At 39.6% G+C, this 23,617-nt stretch overlaps 1 protein-coding gene across 3 annotated transcripts in view; it reads left to right on the forward strand.

Moving 5' to 3' along the window:
- LOC136053936 (sodium channel protein type 5 subunit alpha-like) overlaps positions 1-23,617 on the forward strand; it is a 562,080-nt gene that overhangs the window by 34,461 nt on the left and 504,002 nt on the right. For 2 of the 3 annotated variants that reach the window (XM_065744928.1, XM_065744929.1), the window contains exons 1-3: positions 12,062-12,141; positions 15,603-15,731; positions 19,052-19,143. In XM_065744928.1, coding sequence (XP_065601000.1) covers positions 12,062-12,141; positions 15,603-15,731; positions 19,052-19,143 — 301 coding nt within the window. Of the gene's footprint in view, positions 1-4,852; positions 5,172-6,876; positions 6,996-12,051; positions 12,142-15,602; positions 15,732-19,051; positions 19,144-23,617 lie in introns of those variants that run through there. The other variant, XM_065744930.1, reaches the window with a different exon arrangement.

Consider the following 23,617-nt stretch of genomic DNA (forward strand, 5'->3'; position numbering starts at 1 on the left):
ATCATGAACATTTCTTAAACAAAAGGTAAATTTCAACCTCCCATTTCTTATTTTGTAAGTTTTAGATCTAGCAGAATCACAGTTGAGACATACCTGCCCCCATGTGCTCTCATCCATCATCCTGACCCATGGTCAGTGGTAGCTTCTCGAGAAGCAACACTGAGTTAAGAACGTTTGGATGAATGAAACCCTGCTTGAGAGAAATGTGTCTGTTGGTATCTGACTTCATCTTACGAATGAGATTTTCACTCTGTTGATCATCAAGTTTGTCTCCTTTATAATGGCTCTCAAGTGTGCAGAATGTGTGATACGCCATGTACCAGTCAAGAAATCGTGTGCCACCATGCAATTAAGAGATAAAGGCAAGAAAAGCCAAGGCTTCTCTGAGGCCAGTGGTCACCGGGGTGTAGTGCTTAGCAAAGACCTCAGCCTCAGTGTTCCTCATTGACACTGGCTGATGGGACCTCCTCACAAATTGTGTCAGCATCTCAGGCCATGATGAGGGATTAGCAGGCATTAGGGTGGTGGTCTGAGTCTGCAGACCCCATGCAAGAGCACCTGCGGGTATCTAGAGGTGAGCAGGACCTATTTTCCTTGTATCCCATTGCCTAAATGTCCTTTCAGGTGATGATCAGCTGTCCATGGAGAGTAGAGCATGCATGTCTTTTGGAGAGCCTGAAAGGTCTTCTGAGCTGAGATGTGTGAAGCTTATGAGAGTAAAGCTAAAGCTATCGTGGAAAATGGCATTTATCTCACTGAACAAATACAGACACTAGCAATATATTTGTACCGTTCCCACTTCTTGCTGTGCCACAGAAATTATGCTTTTTGGAGCTTTGTTTTTTTTGTGCACATTTTGTTTACATAACTAGTACATTTTTTATCAGTGCAAACCGATGTTAACTGAATTTAACAAAGACAAGCAAGAGGGAAATGTTCATTCTGTGCATGGTGATATCACAGAAACAATGTGTTTTGAAGCTTTGTACTTCAAAAATATGCCTGAGAGGGATGGAAAAATCCAGGCTCATATTGTAAAAATGTGAGTCACAATAGCTATTATCTCTTAAGAAATGGCATTCCAGCTCTTTGATTCAGTCACTGATGATTTCCCTTTTTAAGTTGTGGTGTTTTCTTACCCTTTTAAGAAACATCTGGGCTAACTCTGTCTATTTGTAGAAATGTTTGCAATTCATAGATTAAAAGGAATTAGACATAAAAAGGAAGAGAAATCATCATGTCCATTTTCCGAAAGGACATGAAATTGAAAGAGAATTATACTAAACATATATATTAAAATATAGACATTTTAACTTATCTCAAATTACAATCAAGATTTTTCAGTTGTAAGGATGCTGGAAAATGCAGTATGTTTTAGGAAAAATACATGGAAGAGTATTGAAAGCTCTCATGAAGTTTGTGTAGCATTTTTTTTATTTTGTTCCTAGCAAGCTAACTTTCTGGAATTTGCATTTCAGGTAGAAAAGATGTGGTTTTGAGTTTCAAGTTGATTTTTCTATTTTAATGAGCAGAAATAATTATTAATGACTAAATAATAATCAGAAATTCTGATTTTGGTAATTCTTTTTGGCAATTTTACCTGCCTCACAATCCCCTATCCTTTCTTTTTCCCTCTCCCTCTCCCTTTTCTTAAACGTTGATGAGTTCCATGTGAGAATGACTATTTGAAGAAGGCTTTAAAGAACGCTGGGAAAGATGCTGAATATTCTATGAATATTCAGTTTCTTGATTAAGCAACACCCATGAAAACTGCAGCACTTAGCAGAGACGTTCCGCACATTCTCTTATTATCTCATTGAAGTACTTGGTGTCCCTCGTGCTATTTGGCTGTGCATTCAGCTCAGCTGTATGGAGCAGGCTGCAGAAGAGGGTGAGCTGAGGCAGGCTAACAGAAACACTCATCCCATCATGACACAGCTCATGAAGTGTGAATGGGGCTGTGCACAAGTTCACCACAAGCCCGAATGTCACTGCCCTCCTCCAGCATAGCACAGCTCATTGTCAGAAGAGGGCTATGTGGAGTAATTCTGCACTCCCATCCATCTTAGGCTAGTAACACCTCGTTACAAATCCTCGTGCTATTCTCCAGTGGCTAAATAACCCCCCAGTTTAATCATTTCTGTGTAAAGCATAATATAAAGCTCCCACTAGGTTTCCAGTATGCATGCACCCAGATCCTACAGCTAAGGGATTTTATTATTCAGAGGAGGTATCTGTGTGTAAAACCATTAATGAATCTTTTGCCCTTGGATTTATCTCATGGCTTTGTGAAATCTTGTATTTTTTGACTTCTACCTCAGCTGGTGTGAGCAACTTTTGCAAGATAACTCCACACCACGTGGACAGTGTTTCCCTTTGTTTCAGACGTGCTTCTCTATAACTACCTGAAGGGAGGTTGTAGTGAGCTGGGGTTCGGCCTCATCTTTTGTGTAACCAGTGATAGGACTAGAGGGAATGGCTTCAAGCTGCGCCAGGAGAGGCTCAGGCTGGACATTAGGAAATACCCCTTCTCAGAAACAATGGTCAGGCACTGGAATGGGCTGCCCAGGGAGGTGGTGGAGTCAAAGACCCTGGAGGTGTTCAAGGAACGTTTGGACGTTGTGTTGAAGGACATGGTTTAGTGAGAACTATTGATGATGGATGGGTGGTTGGACTGTATGATCCTGTGGGTCTTTTCCATGATTCTATGATTTTCGTGTGATTCTATGATTCTGTGTAATTTCTTTCAAAATTCTTCTGGTCTTAGATTATGAGAAAAAGTGGACTACTCACTGTCTTCTCAGCTCTTGTGGTTATCTGTACTTCAGCTGACCTCGCTCCGTAATCTCCTCTCTGCTTAAGAGACCTGCTGTTCCCTCCCAGAAGTACTGATCGGCCACTGATGACTGTTGTCCCCTTTAGCACAGGGACAGGTGTCACTATCAAGAAAAAAAATCAGAATGACAGCAATGACGAAAAACAAAACAAAAACTATGAGAATTCTCTCTTGTCATTTGTAGAAGGAGAAATTCTGTTTGCATGCATGATGCTCCGTCACAGAGCTGTGAGCATAAGAAAATTCAGCTTGTGGGAACACTTCTAATTTCCTGTTTTAAAACTGATGAGGGAGGAGAAGGAAAAAGAATGAGGAAAACAGCTACATAGAGAAGAATGCTAGATACTCAAATTCCAGGAAGGGATTATTCATTTTAGGTCTGCTTGTTGAAACAAGTGGTAATGCAGAGTATAATGTACAGACTCCAGTAAATCATTCCTGTATGATAGGCTGTGATCAATGAGAATTTAATGAATTCATTTCAAAATGAAGTCAGAAAGGAAAAGCAGTAGTTGTTTGAAGGAGTACTTTACTCAAACAAATTGAGTCAATAAATATGCTATTTGTCATGCAGAGTCCAGTTGAAGTCTTGTTTGCTAACAAAAATGCTGTCATCACGGAGCCTAATAGAAGCAAACTATCTGGAACTATCCACTATAAATAGACAAATGGCATCTGAAAGCAGAAAACAATTGCAGTTGAACAAAGAGTTGTAGCCTGTGCGCGTTGACAAATGCAATAGGGTGTCCCACCTCAAAAGCTGTGGTGTTGTGCATTACTTTGCTTATATTCTGATTTAGAGTCTGGTGGTATTGAAAAAAAGAAAAAGAGCGGATATATTTCTTCTGTGGAATGTGTTTTAATAGTTGTGTAGTGGGGATTTCTTTTGCTGGAAGAAGCATGCCACTTAAGTCACTATTGAATTGCAAAACACAGCTTCAGTGAACTTGAATGGATTTGTGCAGGCTACTAGAACAGGGATAAGCTTCATCCCTTTTCAAGCAGTCATTTTACATTAATTTTCCCAGTTATCCGTGTTATTTAGTGCAGATACAAGAAGACTTTTTGTTCTGCTGCAATTTTCACACTTGGATTTTGTTCATATTAGTTGAAGAGATGTGGCACTTCTCACTCGTTTTTAGTCTGGTGGGGATTGGAAGTGTTAACAGTGAAGATTAATCAACACAACATGGTTAAATCTCACAGCTCTGGGTTAGATGTTCATCCTGATACCGGATACAATCAGCCTGTTTTTCAGATATGATGAATAGGCAGCAGGGGTTTCACGGCATCTTTGGAGCTTGGAGTGCTCTCATGAAGGTCCCAGGGCTTTGCCAGGCACATTTGGGCTTCCAGCATCCTGTGGATTGTAGGGTGTGGAGGAGACAAAAATACTCAGAAGTCCTGCCATATATCAGGAAGATGGTTGTTTTCTATCCCCAAAGGAAAACAAATGCTGAAAAAATTGTACTGCAGAAGCTTGAGACAGAGATTATGAAGAATTTCTGTGTGATTTAAGAATCTGAACTTGACCCTTTGCTTTTTAAATTTGGAAAAGAACAGCTGGGGCATTTTTAGAGTTTGCATCATGTGGCCTGAGATCGGTGAATTTAAATCTGCCCTGCAGTCATCTGCACATTGTTCATCCACTCCCAGAGCTGCATTTTCAAAAATGAGTTAGGAATCCAATCCCTGTGACTTTCAGTGAAACTTAAGCTTGTATGAATGTAAATTACTCCTTAGATGTGACTGAGGCTCCCAAGTGACTTAAAAACTCATGGACAGTCCACAGTAATCAACAAAGTCTGTTTAGCTCTGATCACAGAGTGATTGCTAATTGAAATAACAGTTCAAATCATTTGTTGCCTTGATCTTCTACTGACCACATCAGAATAGACAAAGAGTTTCCTGGTAATCAATAACCTACAAGTTATTGCTTAGCGTGTTTGTTTTTCATTCAGATGGTTTTGTTCTTGCTTTGCTCCTGTTGAAAATCTTTGGTCCTTTTTCTTTCAGCTGTTTCCACTACTTGGAGAAAAGACCAGTATAGACAAAGCAGGATGAAAATATGGCTGACTTCTTGTTACCACCGGGTACTAACAGCTTCCACCGGTTCACGCCCGAATCCTTGGCTGCTATTGAGAAGCGAATTGCAGAGAAGCTTGCAAGGAATGCGAAGCAGGAGTACAGAGAGCAGCTGGGCGAAGAGGAAAAACCTCAGCCACAGTTTGATTTGCAAGCTTGCAAGAAGCTACCTGATATCTATGGGACTGTGCCTCCAGAGCTTATCGGAGAGCCACTGGAGGACATCGACCCCTTCTACAATGATCGCAAGGTGAGCACCAGCAAGGCGTTCTGCTTCTTAGCATTTGCTGAACCGTATTATCTTTCTTTGTGTTGAGGGCTCTGGTTTTTCTCTTTCTGTAGTCAGTAGAAATAAGTTTCTTTCCAGAGTTTTGGCGTAAGTATGGCTCTCGGAAAACATGTAGCAGCACAAAGAGAAATAAAAAACATAATTAAAATCTGGGTGATTTCGGGAGACAAAGTATGAACGAATACAATGTCTGAAAAGGGCAGAGCAATAGTTGAGTTAAATTGAGCCAGAAGTTTTTATCTACTGTACCTTGCCATCTTCATGAGATTCGACTCTTTAAAGATGTGTTGGCTTTTTGAGTCCCTTAGTGGAACTGGGATCTTGAGTAATGGGACTAAAGGCATGTGTATCACGCCAGCACTGATGGCATGAGAGGCACTGACAGGATGGGGAGGCACCTTCATGGCCATTCTCAAGGACAGTGGTTTTTCTGCTGAGGAATGGTTTAACTCCATGTAAGATGATCAAAACGGAGCTGAAGGGGTATGTGAGTGGTTTGTTCAGTGCTGGCACTTCACAGAACAGTAAGCTTCATCCCAAAATGAACGTCACCTGACGAAGTATCACGTGTAGGCTGGACAAAAGCCACAACTGTGCAAACAGCATCTGTCAAAAGGCTGTTGACAGCAGAGCTGAGCTGGTTGCTTACTAAGTTCATTCCCCTTTCCAAATATTTTGCAACATGAAGGATAAAATAAGGCTTGGAACCAAAGAGTACTTTTAGGGAGCTTCCAGTTCTTTCAGGTACTGATGTTCTTGGTTTGGGGCTAAGCTACTTGCTGTAAACAAAGGATTAATATGAGCATGGTGATACTTCTATTAAAGTGGTGTACAAACAACTACAGAATTTAAGTTAAATGGACAAAGAGAAAGACCTGGAAAAAACAGAATTAACTTAGAGATATTTATGGCTGTTCCTGCTGTCACCATGCATAAGCAGCAGGGTACAGATTTGGAATTTTAGGATTGCAGAGGTCTTTGTTTCATGTGGGTGACTTGCTTAAGAGTTTATCTACTGACTGGCCTGATCCTTTCTCTGAGTGAATATTAGTCTTTCTGGGTATAGTGGGCATTTTTGGAACTAGGTAATTGGGTTACCATCCAGTTCATCTTTGCTTTGGATTTGAGATAACTCAATATGGGTTTCATCCCCCTATGTTAATACGAACACATTGACAGTGCCTGAGTGCCTAGGTTAGATCCACTTGTGGAGCTGTGCCTCATGAAAGCCTCATGGAATCACAGAGTCATTAAGATTGGGAAAGACCAGTAAGTTCATCTAGTCCAGGTACCATAGCTTCTTGAAAGATCAGATGATAAATATTGACTGAGAGCAATAAGGTGTGCAAGGTAGAGAAGATGATGTAACAACACAGCAGTAGAAAAGTGGTATAAAAGTCTCTCTAAAGCGTTTTAGTCTCCATGCCATCTTTCATTGTTGAAAACCTAATCCTAAAATGGATGTAGGACTAGGAATAGGAGGTATGAAAGGATCCTGTAAGCAGTGAAGAAGACGACTTCACATAGTGAAAAACAATTTGGGGATTTAGGACAGAGCGAGGAAAAGGTTTGGGATATTGGAAGGAGTTTCCTGGGAAAATGGGATGGGAAAAAACTAACATAAGTACAAATACTGAATGTTCTTATTTTCTGTTTTCTTTTCCAGACTTTTGTAGTACTGAACAAAGGGAAGACAATATTTCGATTTAGTGCCACTCCTGCCTTGTATATACTTAGTCCTTTCCATCCAATCAGAAGAGCAGCAATTAAAATTTTGGTACATTCATATCCTTTCTGAAGATGTCACTCCTATTGTATTTTATAATATCATCTTTAAACACAGATAAGTGGAAGTCAGAAAGCAGTTAATTATTTTAGACCTTTTTGATGCATTTGTTTGTGTGTACAGAAAAACTTGATTTTTTTTTTCCATTTTATGCTGTAATTTGAGCTATGTCTGTGATTATATTATGGTACTGAAAGACAATGTGAACTTCTCCAGAGAGTTTGATGAAATTTAGGTTTAAAAGGTGTGAAGTGCCTGACCACGGTTGGGAAGGAGTCAGAAGGTGAAAAGAAACTGGTGCAATACCTAAGAAAGGAAAAGAACCATGAGGCTGGATCATGTCCAGGGAGATGCACACTAGGGGAGAGCTTTGCCACTGAGGGCTTAAGCAGTGTCTCCCATGAGACTCTGTGACATATGCAGACAAAATTTAATTTCGAATTTCCTCATAATATATATATGTATATATATATATTTACTTTTTTGTAATCCTGAAAGAAAATATTTTAAAACTTGCTTTGTTAGTTTATTTTTTGTGCAACTTGCTACCCAGCTAGGAATGAGTAGCATGCACAAGGGATGCAGTAGTGATAATTCAAAGACTGTACATGCTGATGCAATGGCTATGTGAAACTTTATTGACAGAAATCCCACAGCTGCAATACCCATGTCTGTCAGAGAGAACTAATATAAGCAAATAGCCTCTTAGAATTGCTAGTTTATTATCAGGTTTTGTGGAAAAAATAGGGGAATAAACCAGATTCCAGTGATAAATGCAGTTGGGGAAAAAGTAAAAAGTGAGAATATAGGCATTCTAGTAAGAAGATAAATAGTTAAAGTGATATAATAGCAATATAGCAACAATAACTATATGCAAAATGAGTATGTGATATCATCCAATATGTCTTTATAGTTATAAAGGAAAAACACAGCATTTTGCAGAGGTATTTGTTTCTGGGTCAGGTTATAACAGTGCAGCAGATGCAGCTGCATACCCAGAGCCCAACAGTGTTTACGAGGTATGGTTACACCAGTACAGCTTTGCTGGAGTTTTTGATTTGCACAGCTGTGGCTGAGAGAAGAATATGAAAACTGAGATTCTTGGAAAAGGTATGTGTAAATACTGGATCCAGGTCTGGAGGTCTGTTCTGTCTTCTCCCTTTCTTGCACACAGGCTGTAAAGCCACGAGGTCATAGGTGTGTGTAATACACAAGAACGACATGCCCTCGATAGCAGTCAATCATAAGATAAGTGTGCAAGAAATCCTTATCACATTACTTCCGAGGATAAAGAGCACAAAGGAGTGAATTTCGAAGACCTGTCAGGAGCAGAAAAATGGGAGATAAGGAGTGTAATGTTTCAGGAGTGGAAGACTGCAGTCCTAACAGCGTTTTAGTTCTGGAAAGAGCCAAGTTATCACCTTGCGTTGATAATGTCAGACAATCCAATAGCTCTGTCCTCAGCCATTGCAGGCAGGAGGCGGCAGGCTCAGTCCCAGCCACGCAGTGCTGAGGTTCCTGCATTAGGCACTGTGTTGTTTTCTGTCAATAAAGGGCTTTTGAACCATCCTGAAACACAAAGAGCATTTGGCTGAGCAGGAAGTCAATATCGCAGGCAGAAAGGAGCCTGAATCGTCAAGTACTCAAGCGAATAATATCTCAGACATGAACCTGGGAAACAGATCTGTTGTCTTGCGTGAGTGTAATCAAGCAGTCTTTATTTCCCCTGGAGCAAGGCCAAAAAAGAGCATGAACAAATGGTACTCTGTCACGTAAGTGTCTGAAGCAACATCTTTAGTAGGGGCCATATTTCCTTTGCTTGTCACTGAATGTACCTCGAAGGCCAACAGTAGAACAGAAGAGAGAGGACAGAATAAGATCATCCTCTATAGAAGCTGTGGGGGTCACATTTCTTGGTTAAGTGGCTTTCTATGGAGTTCTTCCTCTGAGACTTCAGGCAGGATAGATCCTGAACACGCTCATCCATCCGAGCATGGTTACTCTTGTCATTCAGAAGCACACCCTTCCATGGGAAAGCATCCACAGGATAACAGCCTCCAGTAATGTGAATTGCTTCAGTTAACAGCATAGCCCTGAACCTCTTGCAGGTATCTCCCCTCCTCTTCAGTGTCTACGAGGCGCAGACAGATGCCCCAGCAAGGCTCTGGCTCATTTCTGTCATGGAGGACATGGGTGGTGAAGGTCTGCATCCCTTTGGTCTATAGCAAATGCAAAACAGAAGTAGTGGTTGAACACGTTTTAGTTTCTATTAGCTATTAACATATTTATTTACTTAAATACTAGCATTTCATTTGTGCCTTATGCTTAAAAGGCTCCCCCTTGCAAGCCAAAGACAGCTCTGTGGTGTCCCTGGTTTCTCCAAGCACTTACTCCCCTGTATAAAAACATACTAGTTCCTGATTTTTCTAGGTGTTACAGATAGTTGGTCTTGATTTGTCACTGATCCATAATAGGTGTTAGGCCAAAATTACCTTCCTTGGTGTTAGAATTATGAATTCTGTCCCATCTAAAAAAGTTTCCTTTAAGAATTCGTGATTTGTGTTCGCATTTTCTGATTGCAGCCTTTCTCCTATCTGACTTTATGCATTTTCCTTAGTAATAGAAAATGAGACCTTGTGAAGCACCAATTATGTGTACTATTGATTGGGACTAACCTTTGGTTGCCCATATTATATGTAATTTGGCAATGATTACTTAAAGAGCCACCAATGTTCAGTCTGCTAATTAACTATTATCCATCATAATGAAGTCTAGAATAGAAGTATGCAGTATTTTTGTGCTGGAAGATAAAATTTATAACTTTTAGGAATTCTTTATGCAGTCCACATAAGATGTCATTATGTAACTTCAAATTGGAAATAAATGTCAGGTTCAATGTATTGCAGAAAGGATCCTAATGCATAGCTTACTTTATTGGATTTGTGGTCCATAACAGAGTGTGCAACCCACGCACCCTTTTGGAGAGTGTTAGCTATGTGTGTGATTCATGTCAGCTCATGGATCAGTGGGCTTTCAAATACTGGAAGTAATAGTGGCTGTAAGATAGGTAACAGACAATAGTGATAATACAGATTGCATCAATTTCATCCCCTTTACTTAGACTTTTCTGAGAAGATAATGATCAACAACTTTTTTTCTGCATGAACAGTTCCATTAGATTTCAGGTAGGAATGCTAATTTTCACTGTGTAGGAATTTCTGTTTTCACTTTCTAACACAAAACTCTTGACTAGTCCATAACTAGCTAGAGTGATTCTTTCTTTTAAATTTCTTTGTAGTTTTGAGCTTGGCTGTGAAACTCAGTTTGACTTGATACATCATTTGATATCCCAAAGCTGACCCCTTAGATTTTCAACCTGTATCCTCATATATATTCTCTTTGGTGTTTATACAAGAAGGCGGTGTTACCTCAGGAAAGCTCACCTTTAGATTCAGCTTTTACCACAAGGAAACAGGGATGTGTAAATCAGACTAGTGAGCCTAATTTGAGTATTTATGAAGTAATTTCTTTGCTTAGAATTGAAGGATAGTTCTTGTTTGGTGTGGCCTGAACATACCATTCTGCTATATTATTATTGTTTTTGTGGCTTTTCACTGTAGGTGCAAAGTAATCCAGTGTATTCTAGGCCAGCTGCAGTTTACAACCTCACTGTGCTAACCAGATAGATGACTCTCAGTGACGTATCTCAAACTGTCTTAAGTAAATGAGCCTGGATATCATCCATCTTCCCAGTCCGTCAGCAGAATGCGTCGGCCCCACAAGTGGAAAATGTTTGTGAGATGAGCGGTCCCTCTGGGTTCAGTTACTGTACTCTGAATGGCACGGGGGAACATGCAGATTGGTTACAACTAATTTACTGTCACAATGCCTTATGGGGCTCTATGGAAAATGTTCCACTGTGTACTCAGCAGAGATTTTGGATCTGTGATAGAACAGTTCTACTATTCCCAGAAAACTACCACCGATGGGATTGGTAAATGGATAAAACAAGGAAACAAGGAAACTTTTCTTCTGATGAAGTCATAATAAAATTCACATTTGGGTGATACTGTCTTACCCTGAGAAGGGTCCCGGGCTGTTGACTGGTCTGTAGGATGTTTAACTTCTGTCTGCTTAAACTCATTGTTTAAACTTTCTTTCCAGGAACGTGGGTTGGGCTGTTTACGCAGGACAACCCCATCATAATTTGTCTTTTTTAGGACTATTTACGCAGAAGAACCCCCATCATAGTTTGTCTTTTTTATTTATTGATTGATTTTACAAAGAGTAGCATGTGCTTTTAACAGAGCAGTTCAGTGAACTATGTTTTGAATTTCAGGAATTTGATTTAGGGTGCTCTTCTTTGTATTTATGGCCTCAGCTTAGCAGTTAAGTGCGTAGACTGTACACAAGGGAGATTCATTTTCAACTTCAGTTAGGGAAGCTGGTTACTTGGCTTTGAAAACACTCTGCTTTGAAAACCAAGACAGCATGTTTGCCAGTGAGGTTTGCTGACCAAGCCTTGAAATTAATGCTATGAAACTCCTATTAGTGTTTTTGGTGAAACATACTGATCATGAGTCCTCAAACATGTTAAACGGATTACAGTCTGGGTTTAAAGCTGTGGCTGCTGCCTGAGAAAAGTTTCAGGATGCAAAATAAGATCAAAATTTGCTGACACAAGTTTTTCTGTATATACTTACATAAGTCTAATCCCGCTTTTCATGCAAAGTTGTGCACCTATGCATTTTGTCATCTGACCAGCACAGCTGTAAATTTGAGGTATTGTGTTTTCAGAAGACTGCAGTGATGATGTTTTGTTTCCTGTATAAAGTATGCGTAAAAGATGTGTGCAATGAAAAAAAAACAGAAAAGAGTCACTTAGATTTTCTGTTTCTCCAATTACTTTTTTCCTTATGCAATTGGAAACAAATGTCTACAGGGATTTTTTTAAATGCTAGATATTATGAGTGAATTGTTACATCTCGTATGAAATGATAAAAATGTATGAAGTCTCATAACAAATGCATTGCTTTCCTTAATTCACCTATTTACATTGTTCAGTATGTTTATTATGTGCACTATTTTAACTAATTGTGTATTCATGGCACAATCAGAGACTCCATCGTGGAATAAATATGTTGAGTGAGTATCCTGGCTGGCTTACAGCCACCCCATCCTTACCTTGTCCTTCCTCTTCTGTTTGTTACGTTCTTTTCCTCTTGTTTGCTGTTGTCTAATTTCTTTCCAGTAGCAGTGACCGTAGTATCTGTCCTGACAAAATGTTTTGCCAGGTGTTTCTTGCCTGTGAAAACTCCCTTAGTAAGTAAACTAACAATTTTCAGTCTTCCAAGCTCATACTTACTGCTAAATACACCTGCTATGCTACACTGGATGAAATCACATTTGATGAGAACTCCATTTGAATCTGGCCAGCCTTCCGTGGTTCCTGGGCAAGAGGTTCAACATTGGATGTGTTAAAGTAGGCCCAGGAACTTTAAGTTAAATTGTTTCAGAAAATACTTTCAGGACATGGTTCTGTCAGAAACGAAGTTTATTCTGGACTGAGCACATCATGAATAGCATTCCCCTCTAATCACTGGTAGGTGTACGTTATGAGGTAACACTCTTGTGAGTATTCCTCTCTTTTCAGCTTGTAAAATCATCAGAAAAAAAGAAGAAGCAAAGATGTCACTTAAAGTTCTCTTTACCTTTTTTTCTGAAGTGAATTTTAAAAGGCTTTAACGGGCTTCAGAAAGCCCATTTCATTTCTTTAAGTCGCTTTAAAATGCTCCTTTCAGAAAGAGATACCAGATGCACAAGCTAATCAACCTACAGTGCATTAAACAATTATTTTGGCTCATTGAACCAATCAGAACACACTTTTTATTTTTGACTGACATATGATAAACATGACCATCTGCTGTTAGATAGCCTTGTGGTAGGTCTGTGTAGGGCTGTGAGGAGAGGCAGTAAATGCCCTTATTTCAGGTTTCATAGAATTGTGCAGGGGACGTCTTCTAGGCCATAAATTACTAATTATAGGCAGTGCTGAACCAAATATTTCATCTGATCACACTAGCATCCTAGTCCCAGGATGTTTCATGTATTTCTGCAGTGTGTCTGTACCCTCAAGACTGTGACTTTCTTTTTCCTCTGATGTTGTCCTTATTGAAAAAAATGTCACACCGTACCATGTTGATGATGTACCTGGATCTGAACACAGACATCTCATCCATGTACATCAAAATTTGGTCAGTGGATCTACAGTCAAGGATTTTAAAGTTGTGGAAAAAAATATCAGAGTGGTTGTTGTGTCTTTCTTAGACAGGAAAATATGGATGATGTTATCAGAGTGTTGAGCAGGGCAAGAAAGAAGTGTAGAGCTGAAAAGCAAATGGAGTCATGCAGCATGGAGTAAATCTTTTCCCTTCCATGTTTCCTTTTTTACTGTGTCCCCTCATACCTCTCAGCTTTTCCTCCTCAAATTAAGAGAGTGAAATCGAAAGCAAGTCATTTTGAGGAGCAAAATAACCCAACAAACTTTAATTCTATTTGATTAATATTGGGTTTGTAGAAGATAGATTTAATCCAGTTTTTCTCTATTGTTCCAGAGCCTCACAGGGGACGCAGGAATAATGCTGTGCAAATATTTGTCCTAGATCCACCTTGAAAACAGAATAAATATTTTACGTTTGAAAAAAAAAAAAAAAAAAAAAAGAAGTCAATTCAACTTACCCCCTCTAAAAACTTTAAACAAATCCTGACTTCTATTGTTGAAGAAGCTACTTGGTTGCTGGAGGACTTTGCCCGATCCATTTAGAATTAGATGATGATTATACAATCAATTAAACCATCTGACATGCTGAATAAATACAAGTGCTTTATCATTGTAATGAGCTTATGTACTGTTAAGTATATATATATATATGTTTTTTGTTGTTTTTTTTTGCATACATTTTCTGCTTGTATTACTGAATATACATGCTTAAAGAGACGCACAGGAGCGATCTATATTTGTAATTCAAGTATAAAACTAAGAGCCATGAAGAGTTAGGTGCAAGATAGCATGTAGGTGTGTAGTCAAATAGGAGGTGGGAGAAAGGTTTTATGTGCATGGCTGCACAAAAACAGTCCTTCTTATCTCCCTTTTAAGGTGAAGCACACTGAGATTTTATAGAATGTGCATATGACAGCCATCAGTGGCCGTCAGTTTTGCCACTACTTGTAATTTTGCCCAGTTGCAAATCAAAGGACTATACAACAAAGAGGAAACATTTCCTTCTTATGAATAATACATTTCTTCTGTATATTACCACATTTAATTGCTTACACCTTTTTTTTTTCCCCCCACCAACTCTTCTAGGTTGTTTTTGTTTATGTGATGATAAGATTATAGTTAGTGATGTTTAGGACCTAAACAGACAACAAAACAGAAAGCTCAAGCTAGTGTTTCCAGTGGAAGCATTAAGGCTTATGAAATTTGTGTTTTATGAGATTTTTTTTTAAACATATATATATATAGAGAGAGAGAGAGAGAAAGAGATAGAGTTAGGGTTAGGTGCATAGCAGCCTCTCAAGAACTCTGCTTTGGTATTCTCTACATCTTCATCTGGGGAAAATGGGATTACCAGTGGTAGATGAAAAACATTTATTATTTTTGTTGAAATGGGTCGTGGAATACCAAGTCCCTTTGGGCTAAATGTATCAGGTGGAAACATATTATTAAAAGAGGTGTTGTATGCCCTGACGTACGTCTATGTTGGTAGTTAGAACCCTGAGTGGATACTGATCTGAGTGTTCTAAGTCAGATACGTTATTTTCCTCCACAGAGAATTTGCTGAATATTATTACAGGTATAATCTTTATTGTGAAAGGTAAAATGTATGTGCTCTACCTCTTATCATCACAGTGAAGAGGCTGTCTATAATAAACAACTAGTACTAGGGGAAAAAAGACCCTTGTGTCTGTTTTACTGTCAAGCAGGTCAAAACCAGAACATACAGTGTTGGGACAGGGGTTGGTTTCCTCTTCTCCAGTGATGACATTCTGCTGTTGCTCAATTCTGAGAGCTGATGTGATCAGATTAATGAAATTTTACAGGGAAGACACCACTTTTAGCTAAGAAAATGAAGGGGGCAACATTTTTTAAATGCTATCCTTCAAAATGGCCTGGGCAGGAAGAGATGAGAGGTATGAGTTGGAACAACCATCGTCCCTCAAATATGAGAAACAGCAAGGAATGCTGCATAATCCTTTCCTCTTTCATCAGCGACTGCAGGCAGAGCTTTGGAAGTCCCATAGTGCAGCTTAACAGCGTAGTTTTCATGCCTGACTTAATGAGTGAGAATTCATCAAGGTGCACTTTATGGTGAAACCTATCTTCATCCTGTGGCTGTCACGAGCTTTCCCATTTCCTACATGTTCCTTGGTCCATACATGCTTGCAGACAGCCCCAGTGCTGCAGCCATGACCTACATGAGCAAACCCAACGAGGTGGGCAGGAGTGTCTCCTGTGACAAGGGCTGGGCTGCGTGTGCTTCCACCATCCCTTCCCTCAACTGCTCACTAATGCTGTTGTTTATCTCGGTCGCTTTATTCCCCAGGTACACTTTCACTGGCATTTACACTTTTGAGTCATTGATAAAAATATTGGCGAGAGGATTTTGCATGACAGAATTCACCTTCCTCCGAGATCCATGGAACTGGCTGGATTTCAGTGTTATTGTTATGGCGTAAGTAGCCCTCCTTTTTATTTTTTGAGACAGTGGTGTGCAATAGATATGTATTTCTAAGTTGTTTAGCTGTTTTATTTTCTTGTTTTCGCTGAAATTGTACTGAAAATGAGAAAATGCTGAAGTATTTTAGGATGGACTTCGTTTTCCTGAGTGGTTTCAGAGCAAGATTTCTCAGATCCATTCTGTCAATTCGCTAGACTATTTTGGGGAAATTGATTACATTTGAGTTGAACTCGTGGGCCCATGATATTTGACTAGAACCAAAATTGGAAAAAAAAGTTCAACCCAAACTCAGTCCAAACAGCAGTAAGGATCATTGAAGTCACTGGTGGGATGCAGGGACCAGGGCTAATATTCTTGGTAGTGCTCAGCAGAAGGAAAGCATGAAGACTTGTAAAATCTATGTAGGCTTCAATTGGAAGGCTGTATTTTAGTAGGTCAGCCCCAAGCCAGTTCTTTGCATCTGTTACTACATTCCTATGGATTTGTCCGAACTGACATCTGGCCATTGTGATAAGTGTTTCAAAAAATGCAAGGCAGATGGGGAGAAGCTTTGGGATACCAGCACGCATTAAATATTTTTCTCAGTTAAACCCTTCCTCAAGCAGTATGATTCTGCAATTTTTAGAGTCAGGACAGAACAATCCAAATGTCACCTCTCCTCTGTCCTGTCCACTAATATGTGAAGCAGGAAGTTCATCTGCAGGGCTCTGAGTTCATCACGACCTTCAGTGCATTGGTTCCCTGTATTCTAGAGGAAGAAGGCTTTTGACAGTAAGATAGAAACAAACAGAGTGAAAAAGGGGGGTATATGCAACAACTTGCAGCCTCGTCAGTGCATTTCTTCTACCTCATCTCAGCTTGGCACAAAGTTGGATTGTCATCCCAACCAGCTCTGCCAAAATCCTCTGGGAGCGTCTGATTTTCTGAACTGAAATTTAAGTCTGAGCAGTCAGCACAGACAAGATCTGGACATCCTTTTCAAGCTTATGGAACTGGAAAGAAACAATTTTAGATTAGAAAAGAAGGAATGGGAGTTTTGATACAGAAAAGAAAGAATTTATACTTGCTATTTGCAACTGCTTCCTTGAGCCTGTAGGCAGCAGTGAAAGAGCTAACAGTAACTGCAATGTGATCTTCATACGTACAATGAAACCTCCTTCCCATGTATGCAACAAGCATTGGATAATGGTCTCTATTCTGATAAGATTTACCCTTCCTGTAAACCAATTTACAAGTAATTTAAAGTAAGATTGATTACAGAGCTTGTTGTCTTTGCTTTTAGCTAGTAGTATTTATATAGCTGGAAACAAAACCAGTATGGCATGGAGAGTCTGACAATGGGCCATGAAATTTAGAGGGACCAAGGGTTTTTGATCTAACAGGAAAATATGATTATTACATTGGTGGGTATTACAGTGGAATGGCAGTTAGTTGCTGTAGAGTTACTGCAGAATAATTTCCTACTTTCTTATTTTTGGGGCAGAAATAGCAGTTTGGTTCATAGAGAGTAGCTTTCAACAGCTCCTTAGGGATCAGTGATGCAAGAGGTATTCATAGCTTTTCTCCCACTCCATCCTAGCAGATGCAGCCATGCCTTGTGGGACCATGGATGAGTTCAGGAAAATACAGGAGATGGATTGGATTACTGTTTATCAGAAAAGCGAGGACTTTCTAGAACAGGCAAGGAAGAGGCTGATGTAGTTCTGGATTGGAAAATGCCCTTCTAAATTCTAAAGGACTATAAACTATCCTCTAGCTTACTGGAAAACTTGGAATGGGAATTCCTACTGCTTCTTGCTCTCCATGACAGAGGCACTGAGCTGCTGCAGTTTCATCCAGGAAATGGACAAAATCAGTATTTGTTGACTGTTGTGAGCAGGCAGCAGAAGTGTTTGTCTAATATGCTTGTTCACATATTATTAATGTGTTTGTACAAATCTCTGGTTTGTAGAACCAATCTCCCATGCAATTGCTTCTCCCCAAATTACATTTCCCAACTTTGCATGCTGGAGAAGAGTCTGGGAGAGAAGTGCTGGGTACACCTGGGGAGACATGGCCAGATTGGTAAATGCCAGGCTTCCCTGTAAAACTGTGAAGAGGAGAAGCAGTACTGCTCTTCCAGGACATAATGTAGGTTAGCAGATATGGGGAGAATGCTTTTTCCTCCCACAGAGGCCTTTGCACAAAACTCACTTAAGTATTTGTAGCCTGATGAGTTTTGTCCTTAGCACGTGAAATCAAACACCTCAAAGTAGAGTAAGTAAATGTAATTGGCTATACAGAGGAGTCCAGAACATACAGTGGTGACTGTGATTTTACTGCATATTCTCTTTGCAGAAATAATTTTGCAAAGAGTGATAAAACCAACTCATTCCATAGCTGACACTCCTGGGACCATTTATGCTGCTGTTGCACAGGTCTCCCTGATGACCAAAATAGATATGACAAAGAAAAGCTGGGATTGGTGTTTTGATTATAAATAGGTTTAGTAGATTCTCAATTATATTCATTCAAAAGTCTTCTTGCAGCAGCCAGAGGGGATGGGTTTGATGCACAAAATAAAGTTTTAAGCATCTCTTGAAACCAACATCTGCTTTGACACACAGTACAGTGCTGTACGATAAATAATCCAGTAGAGATTTTTGCAGTGATATTTTCCCATGCTGTTCTGTATGTGGTTTGTGGAAGTCATCATGTGAAAATTACTTGAGTACTCGAAGCTTTTATTTGTTATTGTTTTAAGAGCAGCAAAGCAATTCTTAGTGTTTCCTATAATACAAAGAATCTTGGTTAAACTACATGATGGTAAAATCTTCATAGTATTTATTGCTGAACAGTATAATAACAAAATTCAACCATAGTTTTAAAGAATTGATGCCTATGAGATCAGTTTAATAATTCAAGAAACATTTGCAATAATGTGTGCTATGAGAAACCTGGGACAAAAGGCATCAAAAAGCAGCCTGAAAAATGGAGTCACCTCTCATTCGGATGCGTTCGCTCCTGCTATGTGTGAATGCTTTCTTCATTCAGACAAGTCTCATACTCTATTGTATAATTCCAAATAACTGTGACTTAATTCTACAGGTATGTAGGAGAATTTGTGAATGTAGGCAGTGTTTCACCTCTTCGGACTTTCAGGGTATTGAGAGCTTTAAAAACTATTTCAGTAATCCCAGGTAAGAAGCCTCGATCCTTCTGTTTTGGCTCTCAGCTACAAGTGATTCTTTCTCTGTCTCTCTTTGTCCCCTTGACTGTTGTTTTTTTTTGCTGGCGTTTTGTCATTGTCTGTGTGTGACTTTCCCTTGTTACAGATACATAACTGAATTTGTGGACCTGGGCAATGTCTCAGCCTTGCGAACGTTCAGAGTACTGCGGGCGCTGAAAACAATCTCAGTCATTTCAGGTGAAAACCAGGTTAAACACTCCGGCTGCCGTTAAAGCCTACATGCCATTTCCAGTAGTAATCACAGTCAGTACAAGTGACTTAACCATAGATACTGATCAGGAAATGGAGGAATGTAGGGAATGTGACCTGTCAATAGAATACCTTTCCCTGATCCGTTTCCCAATACCATTTCTGTGGGCAGAAGGGATTAGAGTGCTTCCAAAAGTACAGACCTCACTAAAATGAGTGCTCCTGGAAGAAGGGCTGCATGCAGTGGGTCGTCAATCTCAGACACAAAGTGCTCATTCATGAGCAGTATGAGAATGGCAACGAAACTCTTGTTAACGTTTTCAGATATTGATTTTAAAAATGGAAGGTTAATGATGTGTATTTCTGTTTAAGAGCACACTGAAAGTAGAATCCAAATCTGTGCTATGAGGTTTCAAGACTGCAAGCACAGATAGCCTAATTTGTCCTAGTGCTTGTCCATCTGCTTGCGACAGAAGCAGTGCTTAAATTTCAGACCCTGCATAGATCAGAAAAGTTCCATCGTTAATTTTGGTGGATTCAGCATTTTACCAAATCACATTTTCTTACTTATTAAAGGGTATTATTCCAGCACTACCACCTCCAAGAAAATATGACAGTATTTCCATAGATGTCTGGTAGTGCCAGAAGCTCTTTTTTGTGTTGTTGTCGTTGCTTATGACCTCTTTTATTTCTGTTTCTGAAGATAGTAATTTCTATTTTTTGTTTAGTTATTTATGCAGTCCAGTAAGGACTAACCACATAATAATAAATTCTTGCTGAGCATTATCTATGGACAGGTCTCATTCAGCCTCAGTGTTTAACATCTCCAACCTGCATGGCAAGGTAGAGAAGATAGCAAAAACCGTGCATGGTAGATCCTATTGGTGATAATCCTGAACAGATGCTGGCAATCACCCATCAAAAATATCCATAGCATTGAGACTGCTCAGATTCTTGTGCACAGCTTTTTAGGGTTAGAAAGGTTTGGCCCTCCACCATATTATGCACACCTGCATTGTCACAGAACCACAGAATCATTAAGGTTGGAAGGGACCTCCAGCATATGTTTTCTGACCATCTACCTGCTACCAGTGTTGCCCATTGACCACAGCCCCCAGTGCCACATCTCTACGGTTCTGGAACACCTCCAGAACAGTGACTCCACCACCTCCCTGGGCAGCCTGTGCCACTGCACTGCCACCCTTTCTCAGAAGAAGTTGTTCTAATAATATCCAACTGGAACCTCCCCTGCCACCACTTGAGGCCATTTCCTCTCTTCCTATCAAAATGTTATACATATATAATAAAATAAATTTAGACAAAAGCCATGGCATAAACATCTAGGGACTAATCACCAATACTCACAAGGAGTATAAAATGGAAATGGGAATTCTGGAATTGAGAGAGAAAGGAACATATATATGGGTCCAAGCCTTACTCCATCGTTCCAACATTACTGTAATGAAATCTGCGAGTTTATTGAAAAAACAAAGTACTTAAAGAGTAAATCTGAACAGAAAGTCGAGCAGTTTTACAGATCATGTGGGATGGTAATCAGAAAGAAAAGCAGAGTTTCCCAGCACCCTTTGCTAGTGATTTGAAGGCTAACTTAGAGGGACAGACTTCTCCAGGGGGCACCTTTCAGTTCCAATCTTGTCTCAATCTTGTGCTTCTTCAGAGCAGAGCCTGTCAATTTTGCTGAGTGATATATATATAGCAATTTTCTGATGTTCTGCATCTTATTTTATATAAAGTGATAAACTGGCTGTTTTTCATTGGATGAGGAGAACAGAGGTATTCAGAAAAACTTTATTTTAATATTCACTAAAGTTCTTCAGTGATAATGAATACAGAGTTGTTCTATTTGTGGGCTAATAGGAAGAAAAAAAAAGACGAATATTATTTATTAGAATGATACATACTAAGTCACATTCTCTTGTTTTCTTTCTTCCTATGTGATTGTCTTTTGATAACTGCATTTTTAGGTACTTGTAACTGAGTTATTTGCTGACATAGCTGCATAATGATATGCAAATAAAATGTCTGGCCCTTAAATTTTTTTTGTCAAGATTACCTGTGCCCTGAGCATGTTTAAATTATAGATGTTGAGAGCTACAAATTGCTAAGGATGACTTAGCTGCCTGTAAAACAAGGATATGCTCTCTCTTTTACTTTTTTTTTTTAATTTTTTTAATAGATGGTTTCAGAGGAACCAGTTTTGTTGTTGTTGTTGTTGTTGTTAGACGTATTAAATATATATCTAATATATGTCTATATGTCTAAATATATGTCTCAGAAAGAAATATTGGACATGATGCTGTGTATACTTGGAGTTCAGTCTGAGTTACGATGACATAGGCTTGTGCTAGGATGAAATATCATTCTGCAGTGGGCTAAAAATGAAGAGATAATTAACACTAATATCTTCTGTGAGATTTTTGGGTGTCTCTGCTACAGAGAGCAGAAAATGTGATCTTTTTTTCTTCTTTTGTATCTTCAGAGAGAAACACTGAAACGTACTCCTTTGCATATATCAGAGCTTTTCCTCAATAAAATTGATCACGCTTCTCTATCGAGTAGTTATGTTTGCACAAACGTACTTGGGCTCAGCATGCTCAGTGAAATTGCTTACCAAAAGTAGCAGGCCAAGTCCTTCACAGCGTAAGGCTTCTGTCCAGCAAAGCACTTAGAGGCTGGTTTTCAAAGGCATTCTGCTTCACTTGAAATCAATGAGTTTCAATATTGACTCCAGAGGGAGTCGACAAAGCTAACAATTAGTGCTTTTAAAAATCTCACTTATCTTTAATGCTTTGCTCTAAGTGCACAAGCAGGCACAGGGATTTTTAAGGGACGTGAACTCATAGGATTTAAAATGGTCTCCCAAACTTTGAGTCCTCTCCTCTGGTTCAAGGCTGCTCTTAGCTCAACTCATTACCTCTACTTTTGGCTTGGGAGGGTGGTTCAAGATCCAAATTCTGCAACATAGATGTTAGCATCTAACAGAAAGCTGTGCTTCCTGCTCCGTAGGCATCTGGGGCTACACCTGCTTGGTGTCATGCTGGCATCTCCTTATCCCATTCAGCCTCACCCTCTCTTGGGTGCATTACCAGTAGATATTAGGTCAGTCCCTTACCCTCTGTGGCTGCTTTTAGTATACCTGAGGACCATCGAGGATCCTCTCAGTTTTCCTTTTTCAGCACTAAGCACACCCATTTCATTCTGATCTCCAGTTTCCCATGAAACTGGGGAGATGAACTTTGTATGGTAGCTGCTAAGTTGTTCATCTAGACTCATTTCAAAAAACTGTTTTTCATCTCTTCATATATTCCTTATGTTCAGGAAATAGCAAACGTTCTCTGCTTGGGAACATTGGGAAACCTTTAACTCTCAGTGATTTTATTTATTAATTTGCATCTTGCTCATTGCCATGGCAACTCAATTCACTTATTTTTCCTTCTAGATAGAAACCATGATCAGCTACAGGACAACCCACTGAAGTTTCCCATTTGTCTCCCACAACCAGTGTATCCAAATTCCAATGTACTCAACAGGAACCTTTCCTATGATTTTAGAGGTCTCCAATTATAGTTTACCTACATGCAAATCACCAATGTGTTTGTGATAATTAATAACTGAAGTAATTCAAAGCCCTCAGGTATGCCCTTCATGCCCCCTCAATGAGAGCTTCAAAATGCAGGTCATTGTGGACATCACCATCTTGTGAAGTGCCTAAATCCAGAGAAGCTCTTCTGCTCTCTTTCTAGAGCAGTCGCGTACTTCGCAGACATTTCACACAAAATGACAGGATACAGGCAAAAGGTGACCTCGCAGAAAATTGGGCCAAGGCACTTTGGGGCCTGATCCAGCTCCCGTTTGATTTAGTGCAACTCTAAAGGCTATAAATAGTGCTGTGAATGTTACCCAGTACTTTACTGATAGCCAGAACGGAGCTTGGAGTGCAAGAACTAAGGCTGTGTGAAGGAGTCCGACCCTTGATCACTGCTTGAATCTTGCTGAAGTCCCCCTACAGAAAGACAGATTTCGTCTCTATGATAAGCAAATCAAGAAGCTAGTTGAGAACTATATGACATATTTGCATCTTCCTTGGAGACTGCCTAACAGTCACATTTTCATGCAGAGATGGTCAACAGGAATGCTGACAGCCTTTCAAGTTTGGCAACATGGTATTAAATTATTTGCTGCTCCATGTGTCAGTGGCTAATGACAAAATACGTACATCATGGCTGGTGACAAAGGACATTAATTGAGAATGAGCTCTTCTCTCCCTCTGTGTACATGACTCTTGTACAAGGCACATGCACATCTTCAAGAGTAGAAGGCTAAGAGAGGGGCAAGACACGGTGGTTTTGTTTTTTGCTTTTTCTCCTCACTGATTTTCAGACTGTGCATGGAAGTGTCCAATGTTCTGTAGGTGATTGCCAACATCTGGTATGGATGTCAT

Source organism: Cyrtonyx montezumae, unplaced genomic scaffold (genome assembly GCF_038088225.1).
Source record: "Cyrtonyx montezumae isolate F1298 unplaced genomic scaffold, pur_monq_1.0 scaffold_32, whole genome shotgun sequence".
NCBI lineage: Eukaryota > Metazoa > Chordata > Aves > Galliformes > Odontophoridae > Cyrtonyx > Cyrtonyx montezumae.